This window comes from Chelmon rostratus, chromosome 5 (genome assembly GCF_017976325.1).
Source record: "Chelmon rostratus isolate fCheRos1 chromosome 5, fCheRos1.pri, whole genome shotgun sequence".
Lineage (NCBI taxonomy): Eukaryota > Metazoa > Chordata > Actinopteri > Chaetodontiformes > Chaetodontidae > Chelmon > Chelmon rostratus.
This window is the reverse complement of record NC_055662.1, coordinates 22,856,306-22,878,177: the sequence shown is the minus strand read 5'-3', so window position 1 is coordinate 22,878,177 and position 21,872 is coordinate 22,856,306. Positions and strand designations below refer to the sequence as shown.

General features: G+C 41.6%; 4 protein-coding genes across 4 annotated transcripts; all 4 read right to left on the bottom strand.

Annotated features, from left to right (window-relative positions):
* Positions 1 to 587: 587 nt before the first annotated feature.
* LOC121607283 (arrestin domain-containing protein 3-like) lies at positions 588 to 4,662 on the bottom strand. The gene is made up of 6 exons (XM_041938015.1): positions 3,645 to 4,662; positions 3,485 to 3,545; positions 3,213 to 3,384; positions 2,982 to 3,069; positions 2,644 to 2,900; positions 588 to 2,080 (listed from the first exon to the last, which is right to left on the bottom strand). Exons 1-6 carry the CDS (start codon positions 3,901 to 3,903, stop codon positions 1,952 to 1,954), a joined length of 966 nt encoding a protein of 321 aa, XP_041793949.1. The 5' UTR covers positions 3,904 to 4,662; the 3' UTR covers positions 588 to 1,951.
* Positions 4,663 to 4,870: 208 nt separating this feature from the next.
* On the bottom strand, positions 4,871 to 8,620 carry LOC121607282 (arrestin domain-containing protein 3-like). The gene is made up of 6 exons (XM_041938014.1): positions 8,300 to 8,620; positions 8,119 to 8,179; positions 7,888 to 8,035; positions 7,685 to 7,778; positions 5,973 to 6,229; positions 4,871 to 5,538 (listed from the first exon to the last, which is right to left on the bottom strand). The coding sequence occupies exons 1-6, from the start codon at positions 8,556 to 8,558 to the stop codon at positions 5,269 to 5,271; spliced, it is 1,089 nt and encodes a 362-aa protein (XP_041793948.1). The 5' UTR covers positions 8,559 to 8,620; the 3' UTR covers positions 4,871 to 5,268.
* A 1,453-nt stretch (positions 8,621 to 10,073) lies between these two features.
* LOC121606627 (arrestin domain-containing protein 3-like) lies at positions 10,074 to 14,153 on the bottom strand. Its single transcript, XM_041937071.1, has 7 exons — positions 13,868 to 14,153; positions 13,223 to 13,258; positions 13,043 to 13,103; positions 12,622 to 12,772; positions 12,113 to 12,209; positions 11,773 to 12,029; positions 10,074 to 11,099 (listed from the first exon to the last, which is right to left on the bottom strand). The coding sequence occupies exons 1-7, from the start codon at positions 14,127 to 14,129 to the stop codon at positions 10,839 to 10,841; spliced, it is 1,125 nt and encodes a 374-aa protein (XP_041793005.1). The 5' UTR covers positions 14,130 to 14,153; the 3' UTR covers positions 10,074 to 10,838.
* Positions 14,154 to 17,113: 2,960 nt separating this feature from the next.
* LOC121606252 (arrestin domain-containing protein 3-like) lies at positions 17,114 to 20,443 on the bottom strand. Its single transcript, XM_041936454.1, has 6 exons — positions 20,194 to 20,443; positions 19,728 to 19,788; positions 19,355 to 19,505; positions 19,143 to 19,239; positions 17,467 to 17,723; positions 17,114 to 17,371 (listed from the first exon to the last, which is right to left on the bottom strand). The coding sequence occupies exons 1-6, from the start codon at positions 20,441 to 20,443 to the stop codon at positions 17,114 to 17,116; spliced, it is 1,074 nt and encodes a 357-aa protein (XP_041792388.1).
* Positions 20,444 to 21,872: the final 1,429 nt, after the last annotated feature.

Genomic DNA, 21,872 nt, shown 5'->3' with positions numbered 1-21,872 from the left:
ACGAGGAGCCAGGCTGGTTACCAGGCAGGCTTTGCTACAGCACAGCCAAGACTACGACTGCTGCCAAAAATGAACTGAATGACATGAAACTGCTGCTCTGGAGACGTCTTTATGCAGGTGTAGGATTCAGGGATTAGAGGAATCTGTCACACTATGTTCTGCATCATACCAAACCATACTGAAAGTTTCTATTTTAGTTTATTGAAGAACGCGAACCACGCTGCCGCTTTGCAGATATCTTCATGCAGGTGTAGGAGGCGCAATTAGCTAAATCCGCACTGTGTGCTGTGCTCCATAAAACCACACTGCAAATCTCTGCTCTGTGCTACTCAGTCATACAGCAGTCAGACCCTGTATTTTCCATTTTAGTTATGTCAATGGCTGTCAGTCTTTCTCTACCCACATAGTCATTATGCTATCAACGTTATTAGTTACTTACAATAATTGATACATTGAAAGCTGTTCAGCCTTTTCGACGTATTATTTGAATTACATTTTATGTATTTCCACTCAAATATTAATACATTTTCGAACAGGCTCAAGTGGCACATGATGACAAGTCAATTGCTGCAGATGTGAGCTGAAATATGAGTTTAATTTTCCACTTCCCACAAAAGCATTGCAGAGGACATGTACACCAGAACAGTGGAATGTGAAGCCCGTGTCTGTCTCTCTCGTGCTTTTATATTCTGAACGTTGAGAGTCGAATATTGTCATTTTCCCTCACTTTTTTCTGTGCTAAATGTGAAACCGTGAGAGCGATTTTGGGCATCAGAACCAAACTGCTCTCTCTCGCTCTCGCTCTCTCTCTCTGGGTAGGTGGGTGTGCTGTATGTGGTGTCACAATAGCCAGATCTAATGTTTCCAGGATGAATCCTAACCATAAAATGCTCAGCTCTCAACATGTTTCCCCTCCTGGGCAGGGAGAGATCTCTGAGCCTCTGATCGAGAACATGGGCCTGGTTTCACTTAAGAACCGCTGGTTGGGTAACACATGGACTGTTAGAATCATGAATGTGCCTTTGTTCAATACTTTCCTCTGTTGCAGAATGAGTCAAAGGATGAGCGTGAGAACGCCCAGACTTCTAATTTTCATCTCTTACTGATTCACTGTTTGTAAATTGTTCATATATGCTAAAAGTAATGAATGTCTCGTAGAGAAGAAGCCCTTCGATGCTTAACAAGTGTATTAAGGACATGAAAATTCAGCTTTTTACACACAGTCCAATGCAGTAGTGAAGAGTAAATTGACTACTCACTTAGTAGTTAACAGAATGTATGTTTAGAGGTTAAACCAGTGTTTCCTTTAGCTTGTGACCCTTTGCAAAAGAGCAGCATCTATTTGGGGCCTCTTGTTACGTTTCTCGTGTCAATGAGCAGTCAGGAGTTCCACCAGAGAGACATTTCCCCTCTAAACTTCTCACATGGTTTCATTCAAATAATTATTTGAGGCTCAAACAGCTAAAATTCTCCAATATTTTACAAAAATGAAAACGCATTTATGTAGCAGAACTTTTTTTTCACTGCACCATCAAACTAAACTACAAACTGTGTATAAAGTAGCTGAAACTAACTCAAACCTCAACCAGCTACACACTAAAGTGCTATATGCATTGATGCATCAGTGTTGACAATCTAATAATGAAATAGATTAAAATATGTCAGTCACAGGGGCCAGTTGATAATACGTACACACTGTTACTAAGTAAGATTTTAAATGCAGGAACTTTATTTGTAATGGAGTATGCATTAATTTATTTGTACTTTGTACTACTTAAGTAAAGGATCTGAGTACTTGGATTTCAGTACATTCACTCAAATTATCAGCTGTTCCTGCTGGACTACTTAGTGACACACATCTCCATCTAGTGGACAACAGAGCACATAGAGGACAAATTCTCGTGCACTAATGGTAGTTTCAACTTCCCCAAGAAACGTTTACAGCATCTCGTCAACCAGGAAGCTTCCTGAACCAGATGGATCGCTTTGGTTTTTGTTGATGTGGTTTGGGCGAACCCAACAGAATGACCAGAGGAAGTTTGATCTCTGGGTCTCTTGCCAGAGGGACATCAAGAGTGACCTGTAACCAAAGAAAGACAACTTTCAGTACTGTTTTTAGCTCATGCAGTCTGAATATGAACTTAAATTTATATAAATTCCACAGTAGTTCTGACATCTTGACATCTCATCTTCTTTTTACTGCACAGTATGATTGTTTTTTTTTTTAATCTCTGGCTCTGTGTCACAACAGTGTAACACTAAAGTGTTAACTGCATACCTGACCTAAACCCTTTTGAGCTGATGGTCAGACAGAGCAGGCTGGGCTGTAACATGACACCTCTTCACCATATATCCTCAAGCCGTAAGGGCTCTCCCCTTTAACCCCTCCTCCCTCTTCCTCTCACGCAGCCACTGTGTGGTGCTGTAGTCGTCATGCACGCCGCTGTTCAGCTTGTTTTTGCAGCCACCTCTTATCCTTGACAGAGTTTTTCACTTTGCATCGACTCATCAGCTTATAAAAGTAAAAGCAGATCTCATGTTTAGGGTGTGAACATCTGCATTTCCTCATAAGATACAACTGAACAGCGGAGTTGGTGGTGAGACAGTGTGTTTGTACTGTGTTTGTGAACACAATATAAATACCTTGAGTCTGTACTCTAGCTTCATCATGCGGCAGTTGAGGAAGGTCGGGGGCAGCTGTGGAGGGATACTCAGGACTTTGGTTATAGTCCGACTGGCCTCAGCTGGAACAGGGTCTCCCTCCCCAAACAGGATGTCATTTGTGTGGACAGTCCTCTTTGTCTGTGCAGCGAAGGTCTGCTTCTCACACAGGTAGAATCTGGGTGCTACTGATCGCGCTGAGTCATTGAGAACTTCCACAGAGACTCCCAGTGCCTCACCTGTTTATGTTCAGACAAAACATCTTTTGTGTTTCTGTCAAGGCCATTCAGAAAAATACATTCTCCGGGAAATCTGTTTACCTTGCTTTACTCCCATTTTTTCTGAGGTAACATTCATCGTAACCTTTTCAGAGCCGTAAAATGAAATGGTGGTTGCATATTGCTGCTCCTACCACGTAAAGAAAGAAAGCCGCACAGTTGATTATTATAATGTTTGATACTGTTGATTTAGCTTAGCTATTACAAACTTGGCTGGACACACGAATGGAAAAGAAAGCCTGATGCAAGTGCAGAGGAAAATCAGTTCCATACCTTAAGTCCAATGATGATCATTTCTGACTTGGAGGCAAAGGGGAACTCAGACTTGGTCAGGAAAGGGAACTCAGTCTTGGTTTTGTGGACGAGCCAGATTGACTGAGTCAGCTGTGCTCGCAAACTGTATGTGATTTTGCCCCACTTCCCCTCGTAAGAAGAAGGCATATCTCTGTGGGGGAGTAATAAACGAGGGAAATTATTTGATTTGACCAGCTGTACTGATGAATTTGAATTCCACAGAGAGGATCAGGGTAGATTAGCACACACACATATTTGGAATCTGGAAGGTGAATGGATACTCATTCCTCCCAGGGCCGATGATTTCTGAACCTTAGAAAAAAAAAACCATTTGTTTATCATATGTTTATCACCGGTTTACATCACCTGTTTTGTTCTTTCTTAGGCACAAGAGAGAGAGAGAACACTTACCGTCTCCTTTGTTTTTATCCTGGAGAATTATATGTTCAAAGTGGAAATATTTCTTCTTGTCGCTGTGAACTCCTTTGGCTCGTCCGTCTTGTTCACACCACGTCACCTTGGCCTTTCCTTTGGCTCTGACTAAAAAACACTGCACCCTGGTTTCCTTGCTGGTCACCACTGTCACCCTCCCTGACAGGATGTCCCCAGGAGAGAAGGTGCCTCGTTCATTCACCTTGTTGTAATCCACTGAGAAATGCTTAACAGTCATGATAAGACCACGTCAAATAACCTTCCCAAAGGTGGCGGAGTGAAAGGGAGAGGGCGATCCTCCTTTCATGCAAAATAAATCCTATAAACCTACTGGAAGCAGGTTTGAATTGATCCACGCTGGTATTGAAGTGTGGCCTTTCTTGTAATGAGCTGGTTCACGCACTGTAGCGATGGACCTCTCCAGAACCTGCATCTGTGTCACACATGTTCACGTGATCAAGAGCTGCAGGTGTCACTTTCACACAGGTAACTCTAGCCAGCAGCCTCGCAGGCTAAATTAGGCCAAATAATTTGAGATTCACATTATGGCTGCACAAAAAAAAAGAGTATAACAGTGTGCTTGCTATATGTGTGCAAATTCATTGCTCAGTAAATACGATTGAAACAACATCAAGCACAGTGCAGGACTGCATGATGAACATAATGTACTGTTAATGTAAATGAGGGGAATGATACAGAATTTTCACCTGGTAGGCATTAAGCCTCCTAAATGTGCACACATTAAGGAAGACATGTAGAGCGTATTTCCGAGAAGATGGCTCGGGATGCATAAAAGAATCAGAAATACACACACACACACACACACACACACACACACACACACACACACACACACACACATCCAAATCTTGTTAAACAGGTATGACCCATGTGACAGGAAAAAACATTAAAACCTGCGAAATCACCACAATTTACTCAAAAAATTAAAAACAATAGCTCAAATTGCACCTGCGTGGTCATAGTCAAAGCAAGACATCACTGGGTCATAGTGAAATAAAATATTAATGCTCAAAAATGTATTCAAATAAGAGTGCTAAATCAACATTTAAAGATATTTCTTGAATTATCTCACAATTTCCCATTCATTCCTTCATTTTGCACAATTTATTTCTATCATCGGCGCTCCATTAGAAGAGTATCGGGATATTGTTTACAATGATCAAACTTCTATATATATATATATATATATATATATATATATAAGATACTTGTACTATTAAATGCAATACATATACAATAGTTTGCCTCCTCAGTAGTTGAGCTCAGACTTGTTTTTTTTTGCTGCCAGGATAAAAGCTGTGTTTGTGGGGCAATAATGTTCAGTGTTTAGACACTAAGTCGAACGTGAGCTCCAGAGGAGGTAAATCAGTACATTAGCCACTATAACATAACACACCCTATTCTCCAGCCGGACTGTTTGTGGTCGAGTTGCATCGTGGGTAACGTAGGCACCAGGTTTTGACAGAAGAAGAATGCAGAGATTAAAGAAGATGATATCTCTGTTTCTACAGTACGGCATTGATACTTGAAAAAAAAAAAATCCCCATCGTTTTCAGAGTGCAATGCTAAAACAGTGCCGTGTTTACAGTGCATGCCAGTATTTGCCAGAATCAGGAACAGGGGGGTACAACGCATGTGCTCCGTATGCGGGTGGAGGATCCATAGGATTGGGTGCTGCTTGTTGTGCTGGTGTCATGCTCCAGGGCAGTGCTGGGGTTGGGCTCCCAAATTTTTCAAATCCAAAGACAGCAGAAGCCGGTGGTTGTATCGTAGCAGGGGCCTCAAAGACAGGCAGGACGACTATGGGGAGTTTGATCTCTGGGTCTAAAGCACATTTGACATCCAGCTGGACCTGTGGAAAGGTGGTTGGTGTCAGATTTTCTTCTTCATAACGGGTGCTTTTTTTTTTTTTTTTACATTTCTTATTCCTTAGTTTTGTCACTAGAGGTCCCCTCTGGTTTACTGAAGGTTCCTTGGTTCACTAGTGTGTTGATTATGTTTACTTGGTCATTTTGCTTGCAGTATGTTAAGACAATGCTCCCTTTGTCCTTTTGTATGTTTTATATCATAGAATAGGAGAATTGCTACTCGTTTTCCTAGAAAGGATTTGTTTATAACATCACTATTTCATTCTTTGGCACCAGTAAATTAAAAATCAAACCTCATTTACTAAAAAAAGTACAAGGAACACAGAAAAGCCCCACAAGCTTCCCATCTATTCTAACAAATAGCTATTAAGTGCATGAACAGAAGAATGTCTTTTGAGCATAGCATAGCAGAGTTTACCTTCAGTCTGTACTCCAGCTTGATGATGGAGCAGTTCAGGATGGAGGGAGGTAGTTCCCTGGGGATGGTGATCACCTTGGTCACAGTCTCTTTGTCGGAGGATGCAACAGCCGTGGTCTTCTCCTTAAGGATGTCATTTGTGAAAACTCTCCGGCGGCCCTGAGCGAAGAAGCTCTTCTTCTCCTGCAGTTTGAATTTGGGCGTCACCGAACGAGTCGAGCAGTTTCTGATTTCAACAATGACTTGGAGATCCTCACCTGTGAAATGGAGAAAAGAAAGCAAGTCCATTGCTAAACCCACTCAGTAGTTCATAGAGGTTATGTTTCTGTAGTAGGATAAAGTGTAAACAGTTTCTGTATCATAGACATTACGTAAGGAAAACAGAGTACTAAAGTACACCTAAGACACAAAAGAGGGACATTATTAAGCATTAAGGAGCAATTTAAGGCTGACACATACAACACCACTGCTGGGTGTGTTCAGCAAAGACAAGACTTTGGAAGGACCACAAGGTTTTAGTGAACATGTATCTTCTCTTCAATAAAAACAAAACAAATCGCAACTTATTGAACTCAGTCAATAAGGAGCATTCATTGAGAAACTGTTTCCAAATATGTACTATCTTGATCTTTGGTGAGCATTACACATAGACCCAGCCCAAAGTTAACCTGAATGTGCATCAATACCATACTGTGGTAAAGCTAGTCCGCTATATTAGCCAGGCCATATATCAGCTGTATTAGTTTATTGCAGATAAAATGGTATCAGTATATATGTTGATCAGTTAGTAAGAAACTGCATTACAGGAATGCCAAAGTAGCTTTGGCGTGATTGGTGGTTTCGTGACAGTGGTTTCTGATATCTTAGAATGCTCATTTCTCAATACTTGACTGATATCATAGAGTCACATGCTGCCACACAATCTGTAACGTCCTGTGTCACACAGGTTTTGCCCTCTAACAGATGCGCTTTAATAGTGATCCCACAAACAAACTAAAAATGGGACTTATAGTAAAAATAGCCACAATCCTTCCCCGCGGTTCCATTCAGAGTGGTCCCTTAAGGACCGACTTCATCACATTCATCGTCACACAGGTGGACTGGGACAAAAAAATATGGGGCAAAAGAATGAGGCCCGCTCGGTTGTTTATGGATACTACCGACCCGGTGCCGATTGATTGGTATGTCTGAGTGATTGATGGAGGCATATACAACCTCCTTCTTCCCGTGGCTGGACCATGACCACACCGACCTGTTGGCAGGAGCTTATTGTAGCCTGAATCAAGCCTCCCCCACACCTAACACCCTCTGTGCATTATGCTACCTGTTACCTTCATTTCTGAGCCAGTCCAGTGCACACAGGCTGGTAATCTGTCTGCTGCAATGCTTTACACACAGCTCATGCAGCTCAGAGAGCAGCATTTTGAAGTCTGTAACTGCGGCACCATCACTGTCATGACCCACTCCAGACAGCCGTCTCTGGTAGAACTAAGAAAAACATTTCTACACGCCACTCAGCGGATTGGCTACACAGCCTCTCTTTTTCCAAATAGGTTAAGTAGCCGTGAGAGGTGAGGGATTAGTAAATTGTTACCAAACAGGAGTTTGATGACTTTGCTGAATGAGAGAGGGTGAGTCCAGTAACTGAAAGGAAAGGCGATGAGCCAGAATCCGTCAGGAGCAGGATTCCCTCCACCAGACCAGATTATTACCTTGCTTGTATCCGAGCTGCTTGGTGTGAACGTCCAGTGAAATGTTTCCAGAGCCAAATAGGATAGATTTGTCCTTACAGCCATACTGAGGTTCCTAAAAGAGCAGCCCCACCGCAGACCAACACAGTTAGATAACTGTCTCCTCTGCATAGACGACATTCATTATTAAGTGGCTGCTTTTTTAAAGATAAGTGATTTCTTACCATAAGTCCTGGAACATCCATGTCTGCCCGAGACACAAATGTGAAGTGAGCTTTGGCCTTTTTCGTTAGCTTCATCGATTGTTTCAGTTCCGCCTTCACTTTGTGAACAATTTTGCCTATGGGGGCTTTGAAAGATGATGGGATTTTTCTGTGAAGTACAAGGATAAAAAAAAGGAATTTAATTGATATAAAATATCGATTGAAAATAATGTTTAAGAAAACAATAGGTACCTGTCGGGAATCATGAAGGAAAAAGGAAATACATGTCTTCCTTTACCAATGACTTCAGTACCTGGAACAGAATTCATTATTATCAATCTTTAAACAATACATTTATAAAGGCTAACTGAAAGTCACTGCATCAGTGAGTATCAAAAATCATTGATTGTATTAATTGAATACATTAAGTTACCATCTTGTCTTGCCTCTCTCAGGATATGATGTTTGACATCATAATATTTCTCATTAGACCAGTACACATGATGGTGATGTTGCCCGTGATGTTCACTCCAGCGAACGTGAGCTCTTCCTTGTGCTATGAAAATAAGTGAACTGATTCTAGTTTCCTTAGAAACCTCCACGATGATTCTTCCATTTATGGTATCTCCATTTGTGAAGATGTTTTTGCTGTTGATGGCGTCATATTCAATTGAGAAATTGTTGATGGTCATTTTCCAGAGAGAACAGTGTAAAATCCAAATCACCTGTGAAACCAAGAAGGGATTCAAGCCTTATAAAGCGGCTTCTCAGTGTTGTTTTTATCTGAACTCAAGCATCCAGATCTCGTTTAACCTGTTTTTCTTACCTGTGCCCACAGGTGAGGGACACACGTGCACACAGAGTGAATAGAAAAGGCCTTCAGCCCTGCACACTCACCACACTTCACTAAAAAATGAAACACAACAGTTTGAATTGGAACTGGACGGTCATAGTCAAAGCAATTAACAATCACAGAGATGTGGAGAAGGAGCAGCTGTCTTGATAACTACCTCAGCAGGTGGAGTAAAACCTGTATCTTCAATCTGGGTTTATGACTGTCACATGCTGCTCTTTCTCAGTCCGTCACATGACGCATTTGCTGGTTGCATCAAGCATTTTTCCATTCAGTGCACACGTTGTATGTGCTGTTTGACAATGGAATTTTAGTCCAACTGGAATATTCACTGTCTGAGAATCGAAGGCTATAAATGACTAAAAGAAACCGGAATGATCTCTTAATGCACAGAATTCACTGCGGGCAGTATTCATACTGGAAACTATTTTTGTGTAAGTTTATAAAACATACAAAAATTGTGGTCCATGGAGTCCAATATTTCACAGACAGAACACCTCTGGAAGGACACAATGGTGGTGATTTTTGCAATGTTTTGGACACCACGTGTGAAATTCCAATCACTTTTATTGTATTTTTGTGGCAGCACAAGTTCCATTGGCAGATATGAATTCATTTGGCTAACTTTAACTTAAATTTAGCAGCACGTGTGGGCCAAGTCTGTTGAATTGGGTTTAAAAAGTATTTGAATAAAAGGATGTTGAGTCATGTGAATCAAACCTCAGGTGCTGGTTTGGATGATATCATTTTAGGGCCAAAGCAGGCCGGTGGTTCATTTCCACAGCCTTTTATGTTTAGTTTAGCAGGGGTTTAAAGGATTCCTTCTTTTTTTTTTTTTAGGTTTGCGCTCTGTTCACTTTCAAAATTCATCATTAACACAAATGGAAAAAAAACACCTGGACATCAGGTGGGGGAATTATCTTAAAATGCTGATTGTGGACTACAGATCAGCATCTGACACAATCATTCGCCCCAGATTCATCACAAAGCTTGAAGACCTGGGACTTAACTCCACCCTGTGCAACTGGATCTTCAACTTCAACACAGGCAGATCCAAAAGAGGGAGAGGGCAGCCACACCTCATCCCTCCTGAAAATCACAACTGATCTTATTGTTCAGTGTTCCACCATTCATTTTCACTCTTTTCAATTTCTTTCAACTTCTTCTTTTTACTTAATCTAGATTCATCTCTATTCTATCTCTTCGTGGAGCTTTTTAGAGAAACAACAGTAAACCAGTGTAAGATTTAACCCGCACTGTTTACCAGACGCTAGTCCACCTGTTTTGTGTATTCACGCTGTAAGAAAGCAAAACAGCAGCAAGTGGTCACATATCAGACACTCGGAAAACAGGCTGCGCAGTGACTGAGGTATATTTTAATGCAAAAGAAAAGTTCAGTGAAAACAGGACAGAGAAATGGACAATTCTAGATAGATCCATTCCATTATTACACATCATAAGAATATAACAAAAGAAAATGAAAAACAGTCAACAAATATGGTGGATTTTATGTCACATAACTTGGGATGCAATACAGCTGCAAAGTACTGCAATTTCCTACAATTGGGAGGTTTGAAAGGGAGACCGGTCATTGAGACTGGTCCAAGCAGCAGAGGTAGAGATATTGTGACTTTCAGTCACTCGTATGAGTCGACCTTGAAATATGCTGGATCCTTCAAGTTTTAAAGTTCGTACCACCAGTTTGATAAACACATATTGTATGTTTCTTATTCAATATTATCTGAATGCCAGCCTTAATGAATGTAACAGAAAAGATGCAGAAATAGAAAAGAAGTAAATAAAGTAAACTACTATAGTGAGATCACACAGAAAATATTACTTTGAAATGATGCAACATATTTTATCTTAGCTCTCCCTGCATAAAGGAGAAGGGAGCTACGGAACGTGGAGCGGCCATAGTGGAGGTTTACTCCGACCAGAGTTCTATAAGACAAATCTCAGTTTGAGAAAACAAATGCCCTGTAGCACAAGAAGAAGCTTAGTCTTCTTACGGAGGTAAATATACTGTAGCTCTAACAAAAGCCATACAAACACATAAAAAAGAAGGCCACTGTATTGTGACAGATAGTATCTGCCCACTCTCTTCACAGTCCCATCACTAATATGTATTGCCAAAATCTGTCAAAGGAGGGTACATTGCATAAGCTCCATAGGCAGGTGGGGGATCTGAAGGTTGGGTTGCTGCTGGTGGCTGCGGTGGTGCCATGCCCCATGCTGGCGGGTTCGTGGTCCCAAATGGTTCAAATCCGATGCCAGAAGCAGCAGGTGGTGGAGCCAGAGCAGCAACCTGAGAGGCCGGCAGGATGACGATGGGAAATTTGATCTGTGGGTCTGAGGCATACTTGACATCGAGGTAGACCTGTGGAAAAACATTGTTGATGTTCTACTGTTAGATTTTCTTTTTCATTCGTCATATCACAAGAATTACACTACAGCATCGCATGCAGTCGCAGTGATCAACACCCTGTGTGCATAACCGACTCCTTCGGCAAACACAATTAAGAACGAGAGGGGGAGGTGTTCATGTGCCTGCAGGTTCAGCAAAGTGCAGCCGTGGGATATTAGAAAAAAGCCATTATGTGTGTGTGAAGCTGTAGGAGACATTCATCTAAATAAGCAGAGATAACAATAGCCAGTATCTCTTCACTATTCATTTTCAATTCAGCTGCTACACAAACTCAGACATTAATTATTTCTTCTTACATTTTTTTCTGATGCCATTTGGTTAATAACTTATTACCAAGTACAGTTTCCACTGATGTGATGAGTTAGATAACCTTTCCCCTCAACGGTGCTGAAGTTTTGGGACTTTTTTAAAACAGGGTCAGGCCTGTAAAGCACTTTGAGGCAAATTTGCAGATTGTGGACTGAGTAGAGAAAAACTGTCTTGACTTGAAATGCTTATAAAATTAAATAAAAAAACCCCTACAACTGTGCTACAAACTGTCAATAAACCGTTTTTCAGCGGACATGATTTGTGCACAGTCACATAAGAACAAGTGGGCCAGGCTCCTGCGCATGCAGATGCTTACCCTGAGTCTGTACTCCACTTTGATGTTGCTGCAGCTGAGGATGGAGGGCTCCATATCATGAGGGATGGTGATGACTCTCGTGACTTTTTCATCAGCATTAGGAGGGATGGGCTCTCCCACTTCTTTTAAGAGGTCTTTAGTGCAGACCCTCCTCTTCCCTCGTGCGAAGAAGCTGTGCTTTCTGTACACACAGTACTTGGGCTTGATCTCACGAGACGAGTTGTTCTGAATGCAGGCCAGAACCTTCAATCCCTCTCCTGCAACAAAAACAGGCCAGACACATCAAAACAACCCTCGGTATGAGAGTAATGGGTGTGAATAGCACTTTGAGGGCTCTCACCTTGGAAGAAACCTGTTTTTTCCAGATTCACATCCATGGCGACTGTTCCTGAGGTGAAGAGTTTCATTTTCTTATCCTTGGACTCGTGCTGTGGTGTCTGAAAGACGAACAGATTAATCAATGCGATACACGTAAACAAGAGAGAGAAAAAAAACTATTCTGGATTTGATTCTAGTGTCTGCATGCAGAACCTGTTGTGCTACCTGAGCCAATCCAACAGGTAGTGCCAAAAAAAATCAGATATTTTCTCTGCCAGGGACACACACAAATTCATGTCATGTCGGCGTTTTCAGTTTCAGTACATGGACTAAATGTGGTGTTGTGCACATTTTCAAAGCTGTGGTCATCTAGTGTGGGTTTGCTGAATGCAAATACTCAAGTCAAGTCAAATACATCCACTCTCGAAGGCAGCTGGAGTTGAAGCACATTGCTTAATACTTGCAGGTACTAAAGAGGGGCTGGACTGTAGCCATCGAACTGCTATCACTGCCATATAACGCAGCAAATACCATTAGCCCAGGGTCACTGGTCAGGTCGGCTTTTGTCACAAAGTTGAGCTTGGTTGAATCTTTGCTGTCAATCCTCATGGATCTGCCCAGCCTGGCTTCCAGCGAGTACACAATTTTACCCACAGAGCCAGTGAATGAGGAGGGCATGTCCCTGAAGCACAAGAGGACGCCAGAGGAAATTTGAATTTTTTTTATGCATTGCACACACATGAAAGCATGTAATTGAATGCATATACAGACTATACAGTAGCTCTATAAAAGAGCACAACCTTTGCACCCATTCTATCAAAACAAACTACAGCAGCAAATGTCTGTTAAAATGCTTTTTAGATCATGTGCAAGCACCATATTTTCTTTAAATCGGGAGAGGATGTGAGTCCGCCCAACTCCTTATAGCACCTTTAAAAGAACGATTACTTACTGAAAAGGGATCTGAAAGGTGAATGGGTAAACATGGCATCCTGGGGCAACAACACTGCTGTCTGAAAGGCAACAAAATGTTCAAGCATCTGTTCCTATTACACCCCTGACAAGTTCTCAAGTCTGAACAAGCCCATCGGACGAAAGGGCCTCACCACAGCCCGAACTGCGAAATACTTACATGTGTCTCCATTCAGCAGTGTTTGGTTGTCATCATCTGGGGAAAAGCATCGTGAAATAACAGCGATTAGCATTTGTTGCTTGGGCTGCATAACATTTGGTCTAAATTTCACCACAGTTTCTTTAAGGCCATGATGAAATCCAAACCCTGAAGAAGTTGCCTTTACAATCACAACAGACAAACAAAAGAAAGCTCACTCACACAACTGAGATGCTGGTGGAACAGACAAGAGAGAATATGCAATTATCAAAAGAGTTGCTGATTAACTTGCTGACAACTGACTAATCAATCAGACTGATCCTTTGGAATCTAATCATCCACTGACATTTGATGGAGTCCTATTTTGACAACGTGATCAGATTGTGTTTGCATTTTACGCAACGTTGTTGACCAATTGAAATCTTTAACAAAAGTTGAGTTATTGAGGTTTTTGTTTCAGGTGTGTGTTGAGGTTTATCTTCTTTAATATTAAACTATGGAACAAGGTTCAGTGCACTGGAAACAGATGTTTTGTATGCACTTCTGCACGGGCTGCACATCACCATTTATTATCTCTGTCTGCACCTTTTCTTCTTACAACCGATTATAAGTCACCACACCTTTAAATGAAGCACAACAGTCCGCTGATGTTACGTAACCACTTACCTTTGACATTTTTGCCTCGGATGAAGTAGTGTTTAATGCTGAAGTACTTGTCCTTGGAGTGGTACACGACAGTAGTATTACCATGCCTCTCGGTCCACAAAACTTCGGCTTTCCCCTTGCATTTAACTACGAATGACTCTATTTGGCAGTCTTTGGCCACTTCCAGCGTGACCAGACCCGAAACACAGTCCCCGCTGGTGAAAGTGTTATTTTCATTAATCGGGTTATAGGTGACTTTGAGGCTCTTAACGGTGCTCGACATGACGTGCGGTTCACACGAAAAATTCCTAAGCTGAAACGAAGAAAACAAACAGGGCCAGGACAAGCAGCTCTTACGTCCGCTGTGGGTGTGTACGAAGCGCCGGTTTTCTTTCGTAGGATGGCGAAGGCAGGAGCCACCCTACGCTGCCTCTTATTGGCTACTAGGATTTCAAAGTAAGCCAATCAGAGGGAGAGTAGGGAAAGTCTTGTCTCCGACATCCTAGGAAAAGAAATGTCCGCCCCCTGTGTCGTGTTGGTAGAAGTACTTTTAGGAGTAATTTTCCTCATGTACTTAAGTACTTGAATAAATTCAAGGTAGTTGTACATTATTTAAGTATCTCCATTATATGCAGCTTTCTGCTTCTACTCCAGAGGTAAATATTGTACTTTTTCCCCGCTATATTTTTGTGAACACCAAAACACTGGCAGAGACCATTTTAGTGCATTTTTACTGCAGAATAAAAAAAATGAAGCTCCTAAAACTGCAAAACGTTATTGCCATAAAATGATCTATATGGTCTGTATTGCTGAACCAGCCTGTTAACTACCTAACCTTTACTAAGCAACACAAAATCATAATCATAATGGAATCATAATGGCTTTTGGTCACTGCAGCACAGCACAGACAACACAGCAGGAGATCTTCTGTCACATTCGGCCTCCCTGTGCCTCTCTCCAGCCACATTCCCACTTCCTCAAACCCATTCTTTGCCATTCTCCTCTGACTCTTCTTTCCTGTTCACACACCACCCACATCCAGTCACTTCTTCCTGGCCAGCAAAAGTTACACAGTCCCTGTAACCTGACCTTCCCCGCCCACCTGCTCACCTGTTTTCACTCATCCTCGTCATCAGTCATTTTCCACTCGCTCCTTGCCAGATTGTCGAAGTTGCCATGTGACTTATGACTTTGCATGTACTTCCTATGGGCTCTTTAATCTCATTCTGAACTGATCCTGTCTGCCGACCTCTGTCTGCGTTTGGGTCCTGTCTCTGTCGCCTGTATTCACGGGACTTGGCAGCTGAATGTAAAGCCACAGATCCAGATTTGATGCCCGATGCATGTAAAGATTACTGAAGCATGTCTCTGTTGTTTCAGGCTGCATGACTCAACCAGGCACTGAGTACTGTGCTTCATGCATGCAACTTGACAGCATTGCTGTAAGAGTCACTGCAAAGTGTCAAATGTTTAACACTTTAGTTTCAAGTCTGTGATCATTGTGTCTACTGTATTTCTGTAAAAAGTAGTGCAACCATGTGGGGATGATTCCTGTCTAAAACACTGTTTGAGTTGTTTTTTCATTTGCTATAATGTATTCATAATATATAGAATATCTAAATCACTGAGGCTGCACCTGATTTGATTCTTTGGTTGTAGAGGTGATGCATCGCTGCCAAATACATACAGAGGAATCACTGACAATCACATTTCATCTTCCCCAGTTCACATCAAGGGGCATGGCCAAAATATTAGAAACACTCTTCAGTAAGTAAGTAAGTAAAGCTTTTTTTTAACATACTTCTTAAAACACACAGTTACAAAGTGCTTCACACGCACGGAAAAATGAATTAACAAAATACAATATTAAACATATTGGCTCTCTGTTGGATTGTGAATGCAATCCAGCAGAACGCTGCCACTAACGACTGCAATGATCAATCAACATTCCTCTGACGCTGTTCACAAAGTCTGAACATTAGAAGCTTCATTATGGCAGCGTTTAGTGAAGTGTTTCATGGCTTTCATTATGAAGGTCCATAGAAACATCAGTTGCTGCTGAATACTACTGGATAAAACCATACCAGCCATACAGTTATTAATAAGAAAATACAAATGTGGGTCATATGGAGTATAGAGGGTTAAAACCTGGTTAAGGATTTTTTATACCTACGTAGGAGGAGAGTTAGTAAATGATAAGTATTGATATTTACAATGTTTAGTGATGTTTGTCTGACCTGTCTTGTTCATGTGAAATCTGCTGACACGAGACTTACCCTTTGGGCAAATGCTGATCACTTAGGTCATTAGCTCACTCTCCTTTGACCTACGATCACAACCAGCATGTGACTCAGATTTTATTATCCAGTGGAAAGAAAATACAGGCGTCAAATGTTCGATGATGTTTGCGAACATCATGTGACTGAAGGCTTTTCTATTAGTTTGAGTGATCAAACCTTAATGAACCAATATTAATAAGACCTATGCATGAGAGTAGTTCATATATCCAGAGGGGTGCCTCAGTTTTCCAGCACAATGTGCATTTGGTGTTATTCCATTTGTGATTTTTACTAGAAATCTGTTTCTGCATAGAGATATTGTAGGATCAAGAATGTGGGTTTCAAAAGTATGTTTTGTTTTAGAAGTCCTTTTCACTTTCATTTGCTCCTGTTAGTCAGATCCTTTTTCTTTTCCATGGTATTGATTTACATTTACTGTAGCCGGTGGCAAAGAGGTTGGATTCCACATTTAGAAATGAATCTGTTAAGACGATATCATCGTTTTGAAAGCACACATTGGTTATATAAGTCTTCTGTTGTCAGACACCAGAAAGAGTGAAAACTGCGTTATCTCTTATGGAACTATGTGGTCTCTGGATTAAGAGATTTAATTCAGGAGACACATATTATGCAGATTTGTATTTATTGTTTATGTAAATGAAGCAGGCATAGCCAAATCTATATTCTTCATGACGTAATTTACACGGTTAGTATTCCCTATTTTACACAACACCAGGAAATCAAGTGAGGAAAGTCCTTTATTGGCAATCAAATCATCCCAGTGATACAGCTCAGATCAACTCTCTTCATTCCTACTCTTAAGATAATTATCTGAAATATTTTAGAATAGAAATATCTTTACAATGCATCATTCTTGCCATTTTGCCCGGATAACAGGAAATCAGTAAAAACTTGTTTAATACTCTGAATCAAAAGAGGGTGCTGCACCCTCCAAATCAATATTTAAGCTAAGCTAAGCTACTAAGTACTAGGATTTTTCATTGAAATTAGTCAAGGGGGGGTACATCATAGCTGTCTCACTGGTTGGAGGTACAGCAGAAGGGCCTGTGAACATTGGGTATTGTGGGTAGCCGGGCCCTCCTGGCATGTGTGAGCCTGCATACGCTTCAGCTCCGTAGGGAGGATAAGCGAGCAGATGCTCCTCATCAGGCTCCTGTAAACCCTGCAGGATGACTATAGGTAATTTGATCTCGGGGTCTGAAGCATACTTGACATCCAGATAGACCTGTGGTGGAGACATAGTCAGCACTTATCATCGTGATCATGCAGCCCTGTTGACGTAAAGACACACTGACGTGCTTTGGGAGGAGGGATACGCACCCTGAGCCTGTACTCCACTGTGATGATGCTGCAGTTTAAGATGGACACACACGTGCTGGGAGGGATGGTGATGATCCTGGTGACAGTCTGGCCTGCAGAAGGCGGGATGGCGTCACCCACCTCTTTCAGGATGTCTTTGGTTTCGAGTTTCCTCTTCCCTTTTGCAAAGTAACTTTGTTTCTTATACAGATGGTACTTGGGCTTAACATCACGAGATGATCTGTTCTGAATGGAGGCCACAACTTTTATGCCTTCGCCTGCAAAACAGAGCAGCGCACACAATCTACCTCTTAAAAAGATAAACTAAAGATATTTGAAATGATATCTTTCTTTTCAGTAATAATCACTTTAAAGTTAATCTGTGTTACTTTTGCTGAATTGTCTCTTTGGCTACAAGCAGCAATTTCAAAATACTCATTACTGCTAAAATGTTGCCTAACAGAAGCACAAATTGAGCATTGCTGTTAATTTAAACACAAGATACTTGTGCTCAAAAAGAGGATTCATTCTCAGTGAAGAACCTTGGAGCTCTAATCTGCCTCTATACCTGCCAAAGAGCAGTGATTCCTAACACGTCTCTGGGGGTCATCAGGTGGAAACCTCCCTTCAACAGTGTTTCGCCTACTTAGTCCCACTACACCTCCAGGAGGTTAGGCAGTGAACTCCGGCGTCCCAGAGTCACCCCCCCTAGTGCCAGTTCACACTGCTCCTACACAATCCAAACAGCACCGCCACGTTCAACTGACCCAGAGATACTCCAGGTAGTGGCCAGTACCGATGCTACCATTTAACTATTGCTAATGCTACTGCTAACCGCTAGGAAGAACAGAAGAAGACAATACAGTTCCGATGCTACCATTTAGCTAATGTTATGTGCTAACCGCTACCTGCTAAGAGGAACAGAAAAAGACAATAACGCTAGATTCACCTATACTGTTAATGTTAATTGCTAGCTACCAATACTAACTGCTAAGATACTATCATACTCTCACCGCTTTAGCTATTGTTAGCTGCTACAATGCTACCACAGGCCTAGATGCCACATGTAACTGCCGATTGCCACACTACCATCATCTACCCCTGCCTCTCACCAACTGCACCAAGAAAAAGCGGGGTGGGAATACAAACCCTGGTTCGGGTAGGGGATAGAAAATAAAGAGGTAGAGTCAAAAGATGAAAGTAGGGATTGGATACAGACCCTTGTTCGGGTAGGGGGTGGAAAATTTAGAAGGTGCTGAAGGTGGAGGCCTAAACCACAGACTAGATTTAACAGCCTCTTCTAACATTTCCTTCAAGAAGCAGCAAACCCTACCATTTCCTTCAAAAAGCAAACAGAGCAGGAAAACAAACCCTAACATTTCCTTCAAGAAGCAGAAAAAACAGGAAAACAACCAAAAAGATCAAAAAACAAGCCAACTCTGTGTCTTACCACGCAAAACTAACATTAGCTGCCATTAGCAATCAGGTCAAGTAAGGCCATTTTTAAATTACTTTTCTGCCGTTACTGTTGCTACATCTCTCATTTGTTGTCTTATCTTTAGACCATAAAGCATTTCCATGAGCATGGGGACTTTGAGCTATGGTTCAACTGTGGAGAGTTTATCTTTTACTGCAACCCACTATTAAGATAATCTGTGAGGTGAATGTGTGATTCAATCATGATGATTTAAAATGACCTTGGTGGAAGCCTGTTTGCCCAATATTTACATCCATGGCCAGTGTCCCTGATGAAAAGAGCTTCAATTTCTTCTCAGTCTTCTCGTGCTGTGGACTCTGGCAGGAAAATGACAAATTAGCATGAGACAGTGTTGCTTCCCATTACTGCAGCAATGTCAAACAGCAAACACACTGGATGTGCATGTGTGAGTGTGTGTTGAAAGGTGGGTACCATCAGCACCGGATCACTGTGTAGTTTCGGACTGTGGACGAGGGTGAACTGCGCCTTAGCTTTGCTGTCTACTCTCATCGACCTGCTCAGATTTGCCTCCAGTGTGTACATAATCTTTCCAAATGAGCCTTTGAAGGAGGATGGCAGGTCTCTGCAACAGGTGACAACACAATGTACGAAACAGACTGGATAAGTGACAGTCCTGCTTTCAGTAGCACTATATATAGATTGTCTAAAGTTGATACTTACAAAGCAGGGGAACGACATTATATAGCTTCTCATCCCGAGTGGAAATTTATGAATGGTCATGGTTAAACACATTGGTAAAAGTATTATAGTTTTTTATTCGGCTGTTTACTTAGAGAACACTCACTCTGCAGGGATCTGAAATGTGAATGGGTAGACGTGGCAGCCCTGGTCAACAATATTGTTGCCTGAAAGGCAATAAAGCTACTTAATATGGCTTCCATCACTGATTACAGCACGATTTATTAAGCAGACCATGAATCAATAAATAATTGCTAGCTCTTCGAATAAGGTAACAGTGTTATATCAGACAAACAAAATTTAAGAACAAACTTGCTGTTAACTGCACTTGCTGTCAGTGTGAATGGGCCACAGAGACACAAACATGGAGCTTATGCATTAGGTCAGCGACAGTTTCGATTTCTCTTTGCAGCATGTGTATTTGATTAAATGCAGATTGTGGGATTTATTTAACCTCTTAGATATCCTTAAATCTCACCAGTGAAACTTGGAAAATTACCACTAAAGAAAACCAAGCTGTGTGTCATGTTGTGTGTGCAGATCAGAAACGAATAAATAAAGAGCTCACTTACCCTGACCCTCCTGAATGATAAACTGCTTGATGCTGAAGTACTTCATCTTGTCGTGGTACGTTACGACTGTTTTCCCGTGATTTTCAGACCACTGGACTTCAGCTTTGCCCTTCATCTTTACCCAGAGTGATTCTATTTTGCACTCTTTTGCCAGCTCTAGTGTAATTTTTCCAGTAATATAATCCCCACTGGTGAAAATGTTGCTGCTGTTTATGGGATTATATCCCACTAAAAAGCTCTTAACTGACATGATACACTGTGCGACCACCAAGCTAAGATGTAAGTGCAAGTGTGGAAAGAGATTCTACATGTTGTGAGGTGTGTCCCTGCCTGCAGATAGACACTTTAATTTTGGTAATCATTAAACCACAATAAATCTTGCATCCTGGTTTGAACTGCTCTTAGATGATAAACAAAAAATATAAAATGCTACTTTGGGAAAACGAAATTGGTGGAAACAGAATATTATCTGCATGTTTCTTGTTTAAATCAATGCAGCGGTTAAAGCACACTATTTCATGAACGAGTTGACTCTGTGTATCACTGCTGACAGCATTACTGGCAGCATATGCTACAGCAGGCTGCTGCTGGCTGGCCTTATGTGGGTGTGTCTATCACCTGTCAAACACACCTGATGTCCAAAGGTGTGAGGAAATACATGCTTGAAAGCACCATAATGTTAGCAAATATATACACTTTTACAGAAATGTGTGTGTTACGTCCACCTGGTCAGCCCAGGCAGACGACAACACGACAATCAAGAAATGAACAAGTCACAGTGGAAGTGAAAAAAAGTGTGGTTTATTGTAACAAAAAAAACACTCAGGTGGGGGAGGATGGGACAAAGTGATTGTGCCGAAACAAATGAAATAAATATAACAAAAGTAGGCCTGACTGAACTGTCTAACGAAAATAAGACACAAACAAAATGCCTACCTGACTTGTCTAACAAAGGAACATCTCAAAAATAATACAGAGGTGGCACAACCAATATACCTAGTGAGTTTAGACAGTGGAATCACCTGTGTGTGTGTAAAAATGTATCGGGCACCCACTTACCTAGTCCCAAATAGAAAAGTAACCTCCCACCACAGCCAAAAACCACCACACAACTAAACAAATGCAACATCAGCACAAGAATGGCGAGAGAGCGAGAAGGGCCAGCAACGTCCTCCATTTTAAAAGGTCTTCCCCTCTGTGATAGGCCAGCAGGAACCAATCGCAAACAGGGCCAGCCCACGCAGGTGTGTGTATTAGTACTGTAATCACCTGGAAAGAACACAGGGAAGGGGGAGAAGAGACACAAAAAACACAGTGCTGGTGTTGCACGTAACACCCCCACCCATATAAGTCCAAACATTAATGTTTGGAACCAAGCTTACAGCACCTAAGCCTATTCCCAGGCAGTCCCCCATCCTACTACTACCCAGTCCTACCCTTGCTTAGCTTCCAAGAGCAGACAAGATCAAGGGTGCATTCAACACCACTTACATACACAACTACAATGCACGTGACAAGGCATCAGCCAGGACATTCTCAGATCCCTTTTTATGACGGATTGTGAGGTTGAAATTCTGAACAATTAGGGACCAACGCATCAGACGTTGGTTGTGATTTTGCATCCTGGAGAGAAACACGAGAGGATTATGATCTGTGAAAACCTGGATAGGCTTCACACT